This window comes from Sinocyclocheilus anshuiensis, unplaced genomic scaffold (genome assembly GCF_001515605.1).
Source record: "Sinocyclocheilus anshuiensis isolate Anshui unplaced genomic scaffold, SAMN03320099.WGS_v1.1 scaffold351, whole genome shotgun sequence".
NCBI classification, from domain to species: Eukaryota; Metazoa; Chordata; class Actinopteri; order Cypriniformes; family Cyprinidae; genus Sinocyclocheilus; species Sinocyclocheilus anshuiensis.
The window spans coordinates 513,297-520,228 of record NW_015552551.1 but is presented as its reverse complement, the minus strand read 5'-3'; the positions used below and the strand labels follow the sequence as shown (position 1 = coordinate 520,228).

Below are 6,932 nucleotides of genomic sequence, written 5' to 3'. Positions count from 1 at the left end.
GGTCTGGGACAGCGTCCATGCCAGTGGCAGTGGGCTCCTGGACGGCCTCCAGGCCATGTGGAATGGAGGAAGCCCTTCTCCTCCTCCTCAGTCTCTGAGAGTGGGGCACTGCCACTTCGTCGGCCACCTCTTGGGGCACAGCTGCCTCTTCGGCCGTCACTGGGACCGCTGCAGCCTCTCCGGCCGTCCCTGGGGGCGCTGCAGCTTCTCCGGCCAACACTGGGGGCGCTGCAGCCTCTTCAGATGCCTCTGGGAGTGCTGCAGCATCTTCAGCCACCACCGGGGGCACTGCAGCCTCATCAGGCATTTCTAGGGGTGTTGCAGCAATATCAGGCACCTCTGGGGGTGCTGCGGCTTCTCTGGCCGCCTCCGGGGGTGCTGCAGCAAGTTCCACCTCTACAGTCATGGGGCCTGATGAGGCGGACCCGTTCCTCCTCCTCCGTTGGCGGGTCATAGGAGGACTGGGGACTAGGGGGTTTGTGAGGAAAATGGGAGGAGGGCCAAGAGAAGGAAGGCCCCCCTCCTCTCCACGGTGGTAGACATACCCCACAAACTCCCAGAAGGACAGTATCCCCAGCATTCCCATCTCCCAAGCATGGACAGGCTCATTAAGGCTGGTGTTGAAGACGTCCTTGAGCTCTGCCTCACTGATGTTGAGTTCCTCCGCTACAAACAGGAACTGGTGTGCAAAATCCTTCACACTGGCTCCCCCTTGCCGAAGAGAAAGGAGCCTTCTGCGTTGAGCAGCCCTCGGATAAGCGGAGGGGCAGGGAGATGGGAACAGGAAGATGCCCATAGTTCTGCTGAGTCCTCTAGCTGTATATATATATATATATATATATATATATATATTAAAAATGACAGGGGAGAGAACTGTCCCATTGCAGCTGATATCTGCAGTCACTTTACTGTAGATGGGAAGCCTGAAAAAGATGCATCACACACAATGCTAAACCTGTATGTACTGTATTGGAAACGGAAAGTGGCAAATGATGTGAATGATGTCCTATTAACATTCCTTCCAACAAGGCAATCTGATCCATCAATCTGCATTAGCGTGCTGCCTTAAGCCACTGGCTTAACCCAAGGAGACCTCTATCCAACTCTATGTGGAGTCAAGAAGGGAGTCAATATCTGAATTGATCAAATGCAGAAAGTGGTCTGAATACTGATCATCAGTGCGGTACGACGACGAAGTAAAGTAGGCTGTTTTCAAGTTCAGTTTATGACTTCTAAGAACATCATTATTGAGTACAGGGCTGCTGCCCTTTGCTTCTGAACATAATGATGAAGGTTATGTTTTTCAGAGGTGAAAGCTGGTCCTAGATCAACACACAAAGCTAAACAGAGCTCCTGTACTTGAGTGGAAGCTGGTTGCAACCTGGATAGGTGGAAAGAGACCTGGGCCATTTAAGATAAATATAGTCCTTGAAAGCACATTGTGTTCTAGAGGCAATGGGTTTAAAGTAGGTATCCACAGTATTCTCTGAGATGGCTTTGTTAAGACAGCATTACTCTGCAGAACCTTAACTGCAGGATAGAGCTATAAGCGGATTAATGTTTTTTTTTTGTCTATTCGATGCAAGGTGTACATCATTTTACAGTTTATAACTTGAGAATTTTCAGTCATTTCTTAAAATTCTGTCTGTTGTTACAAACACAAATACATGCTACAAATGAATAACAGACATATACAAACAAACTTTGTAACTTTAAACTTTATTGGTATTTACTTCTTGGTGTTTACTGAATGATAATATAAAATACTTAATAAAAAATAAAGGTTTTGTAGAACATGCCATTGAGCATATTTTTGCATTTTTATGGCTTTAACCAGCAGATGTCTTCAATGTGTGACGTTTTTGAGCACTTTGACACGGTGAATCAATTTGCAAAACAAGTGATTCAAAGTTTCAAGAAACATTGCTTCTCTAGTCACTACTGTCCTTGAGAAACTGTGGTGGACAATCTGTCACAATAATAAATAAAAAATTACGTTGTAAAGCTGGCATTATCTCATTCTAACTCGTTACCTAGTTACAGTAAACATGTTGTTGAGGTTAACAGCTTTGTGAGCTGAGGATACTGTTAAACCTCATTCTGTCAGAAAGAAAAGGTGAATCTGACTAAACTCTGGGTGACTCTTCATAAAGGCGGTCTTAAAGGGATAGTTTACTCAAAAATGAACGTTCTGTCATCATTTACTCACCCTTGTGTTGTTACAAACCTCAATGACTGACATCATTCAGTAGAGCACAAAAAGAGATGTTTCAAAGAATGATCACGCTGCTCTTTAACATTACAATGAAAGTGAATGGGGACTGGGGCTGTCAGCTGCCAAAAAAAGCATCAAAAAGCAGTTAATAGGGCCTTTCGCACCGCTTTAGTTCCAGAATTAAATGTACAGTACTAAAGTACTATTAAAATGTACAGTACTGAAGTACTACTAGTAAACTATTTCCCAGTACCATTTAAAGGGTTGCATTCGCACCGACAGTGTGCAAAAACGCCAAAAAGTGGGTAGTTCCACAATTAGTTCTGGTACTATGAAAAGGTTCCTGCGGTGCGAAAGGCCCTAATAACACTAGTACTGATTGATTTTCCCCCCCAAACCAGTTAAGCACATACCCCACCCTGTAGTCCATTCGAAAGATTTTATTGGTCCTATGGCGATTGCCTACACAATGCTAAAACACTAACCCCTAAAGGCTGGAATACACTACATGATTTTTGCCTCGATTTTACCCCAATTTATACTGTGGAGAAGTTGATGCTAGTTGCCGAAAGTCAGAACCAGTCTGCAGATCTGAGTTGACAGATTTCATAGAAAATCGCGTAGTGTATGATGGTCACAGACTCCAATTTTTTAGTTTCAGACTATGATTCCATCCAGTCGGAGGATATCAACATGTTTGATATTTTGAGCTGATTTTAGAACACACATCGTTTTCATTTGTCAAGTGTCTCCTAGCAAAAAGGCGCACGTTTCTGCATGAGTTTGTTGTGATCGAAAAGACTTTAAAGTCTGGTAGTGGTTGATCCTCAGTCGTTTAATGTATGATGGCCAGTTTTCCTCTGTATCTTTTTACAAAGTTGGTAAGTGTATGCCAAGTGTTTTAAAATCTGTTCAGATTTTAAAAGTCATTTAGTGTATTCCAGCATTAAGTCAGTGGTGCTCAACCAGGGGGCCGGGGCCCACTAGGGTGCCTCGGCAAATTTCCAAGGGAGCCTCAAAATGACTTAAAATGTTATAAAATAAAACAAAACAAGCCTTAAAATAAATGAAAACAACAAAAATAGATATTACTTATTTTAATTCACCCTCAAAATTTTATTATTTTAATTATAATTACATAATTAGTTACTTATGTACGGACATTCATAATTTCTGGAAATTAAAATAAAAAGGGAGGAGTTTGAGAAAATTTGAAAGCCACTGCCCTAAGCCTAACTTTAACCTTAGTATCACATTCTTATAAATAGCATCCATGATATTTATGAATTCAGAACTGAATCCATGAAGTTTGAACTTTTCTTGATGCGACTGCATGATCCAAAGCAATCAAAAACCAAGTGTGAAAACAGTCAGAGAAGTGAAAAGCCAAGCCAGATGGGGCTGCCAGTTTAATTTGTGATGCCAGCTTTGACCTAACCATTACCTCATTTTCCAAAAGATCTCCTATCACTTCTGCAGGCAAGGATGATGTAACCTATAAAGTTTCTTGTTTTAACATGGGTTTAGCCGTGTATATTTTCTATATATAGGCTTTGCACAGGGACAGAAGAGAAACTATCAGCCAGGAAAGAACTGGAGCACCTTGTTCTAAATCCATCTCCCCCATTGTGCAGTCCACTGTTTTCCTTGTGAGGCAGCTCTCAGTGCTTTACATTTTTATGATGCTTTACAAGTGAATTTTTTAATGATAATTTAGCAGTTTGCAATATTAGTAAATGTTATGATTCAGATAAAAAGCGATAAAGGTTACACAATCTATAACTAAACTAAATCGCTAAAGGGTTTATCCCTCACATACTGTAAACACGTTATATTGATCTATGCATTCAGTAAGCAAACGCAAAAGTAGTTTGTAAATGCCAAAGGCTTCTCCACTGTGGATAGCCTACTTTTGTTTCATATGTAAAGGCCTGTTAATCGTTAATATCTTCCGGATATATTAATCAGATTCAGAGGCAATCTTGACACAAGTTTGAGCTGTGACGGTTTGACAAGCTCACAGATGACGCGCTCGGAGTCACCTCGACAGCTTCCTTCATCCGCGACAAACTGCTCACCGTTTATTCTCCTCCTGACACGGAAATTAGGTTGGCGCAGTTCTCGATTACGGCGGTTTTTCTTTTTCATACACACACCGACAACGTGAGCAGCCTTTCTGTTCTCTCAGGTAACGCGAGCCAATAAGCGCTCGCGGACGGTGCCCAAACACGCGAGCTCACGGAAAAAGAGGCGGGAACCTCGCGCACCTTCAGAGGACGCGGAGAGCGCGTGCGCGCCCACTCACACCGCTCGAGCACACACGGAGCAGCAGCTTCACGGGCTCAAACCGGCGGCTTGCAGAAGATGCAGGTGGACGTCTGCGCAGACTACCACCTCCGCTTGGCGGTCTGAAAGCACCTCGGTGGAAATTTGGCCAATTCTCACAGCCCGTCCGTGATCTCGGTGTCATTTGTCACAAATACATGCCGTTCAAGTGCTCGTAGTAAACAGTTCCTCGAGATGGAAAACGCCCACACTAAATCTGCATCAGAAGTTTTAGCAAACTTCGGTGTGAACGAAAACACTGGACTCACGCTGGAACAAGTGAAAATTAATTCCGAAAGATATGGACCAAACGGTGAGTAAGCTCTCATGTATTTACCTGGCTGTTTCTAAGTGTTTAATGTTACTCGTGCCGTTGGAGTCGAACATATAACACGCGTTCCCTGCAGCGGAAGAAAGTTATTCTTTATAATCGGGTGCCTCGTAGGCTTTTATCTCGCTTAAATCTTAAGAAATAGGAGAAGAGCAGTTTCCAGCTTGGTTCGGTCCATAGTGAAGTACATTGCTGATGAGATCTCTGAAATGATGGATTGTGATGCTGCAGCCTCTAAGTTTTGGACTTTTACTGAGAGTAACCTTGACTCATAAGCACATATGATGCTTTGTTAAAAGCTTGTGCTATGCATAAGTCTGACTATGAGGGAAAATGTCTTATTTCTTCATGTCATGGATAGTTTGTATAATAATGTATAAGCTAATGTATAAGCACCTTGTCCTTATCTGCTAAGCATATCTGTCCAGCCTTGCTCTCTTTTATGACATGGGACATTATGACCAACGAGACCGGCATTTTCCATTCATCCTCTTTTATGACCCTTAGTTTTAATTCAGGCAAATCCAAAGTGAGTTGCGCTCTCTGTAACCTTCTGTTAGAAAACCTTCTGTTGAGGTGGCTTGCAGGACTGAGATGCAAGTGTCCACGTCCTGCAGGATTTCAGACACCCCTCATTTTGAGCCACAAGCTCACACATTCATTGAGCCGCAGATGTTTTTGGCTCAAAGGCATGTGCAGGGAATAGCCTTCCCTTTGAAAAGGAAATATTGTTTCAAGAGATAAAGAGCTAGATAATGTACCAGTGTCCAGCATTATGGAACTTGAGAAACCTGTTTTCTACTTCCTCGGTGAGACAAAATGTTCACGTAGAAACAGTGCGCGTCAGGTTACGTTGCCCTACTACTGTTTGTTTCAGAGGACACTTAAAAAGAGCTATTTTTTGTTACGTAAGACTGTACTGTACTAAAGTATTCTGTTGTGTTTCATTAAGTAATGTGAGTTGCTCTGAAGAATAGTGGCACAAGCTGTGAATCTAATAAGATAACAATGATTACATTTCCATGTTATAATGATGAGGAGAATATATTTGCATTTTCTTTAAACCATACTGTTTTTTTTTTCTGTCATCTGAAGTGACACTGGAAGCTTTATTCGTTTGCTTCACAGCTGTGCATCGCATGATTTATTTTGGAGGGTCGAGTAATTGAGAGCATTGTATAATGACATGAACAAGCATGACAAAGTGTGTTTGTCCCATATGTCACGGTTTTGATTAGGGATGCTCCTGGCCTTTTTTGCCTCCGATACCGATTCCGATTCCGATACCTAGGGTTCGGTATTGGCCGATACCGATCCGATACCAGTGAAGTTTTTTTTCCCCATTGAAATAAATGTAGAATTTATATATCTCTGTGTGTGGAACTGATAATCATTCTTTCACAATCTACTAGATACAGACTACTTCATTATAAAGAAAAATAAAATAAACAATAAATATGAAAAAATATAGGCCTATGTATCTATGACAAAAATTTATCATAAACTAGGTTAGTGGATAATTCGGCAGCAAAAGTTATTCTAGAAAAATCAGTGCACAATAATTTTAGAAATCCAAACATTTAGTGAAAAAACAATATTTTGTGGGGAACAAATAAAAGTGTTGCACTAAATATGGTAAAATGTTACACATTGCAATTTGTATTATAAAATACATTCATTAAAAACATTCACAACCCTCTACGGACATCTTGGCAATTTAAAACCATGAACTTAGAACTGGTGCTGGTGCTTTTTTTGGTCATTCAGTGTTCCTGTAAAAAATTGAAAAAAAAATGAGTTTACATGTATCACATAAATTCTGCATGTTATGTAAGACTCTCTCGCTCTCTCTCTCTCTGTCGCTCTTTGCGCGTGTGAGAGAATGCGTCAGCGAGTCGTGCGCCTTCACACTAGAGTTTACGTTACGCCAAATACACAAACACAGGTGCACTGCGCATCCTTTGAGATGAAATGATAATAGCACAGATCGCTTGATGGAGAGTGAATCTCTGAAGCGCTCAGTCAGAGAGTGTTCGGCGAGTGAAAATATATCTGAGCTAA

At 41.7% G+C, this 6,932-nt stretch overlaps 1 protein-coding gene across 3 annotated transcripts in view; it reads left to right on the top strand.

Annotated features, from left to right (window-relative positions):
* Nucleotides 1–4,274: 4,274 nt before the first annotated feature.
* LOC107664409 (sarcoplasmic/endoplasmic reticulum calcium ATPase 1-like) overlaps nt 4,275–6,932 on the top strand; it is an 88,532-nt gene continuing 85,874 nt past the window's right edge. For 2 of the 3 annotated variants that reach the window (XM_016454967.1, XM_016454968.1), the window contains exon 1: nt 4,276–4,853. In XM_016454967.1, the coding sequence (XP_016310453.1) occupies nt 4,736–4,853 (118 nt within the window). In that variant the 5' untranslated portion in view covers nt 4,276–4,735. Of the gene's footprint in view, nt 4,854–6,932 lie in introns of all 3 variants that reach the window. The other variant, XM_016454969.1, reaches the window with a different exon arrangement.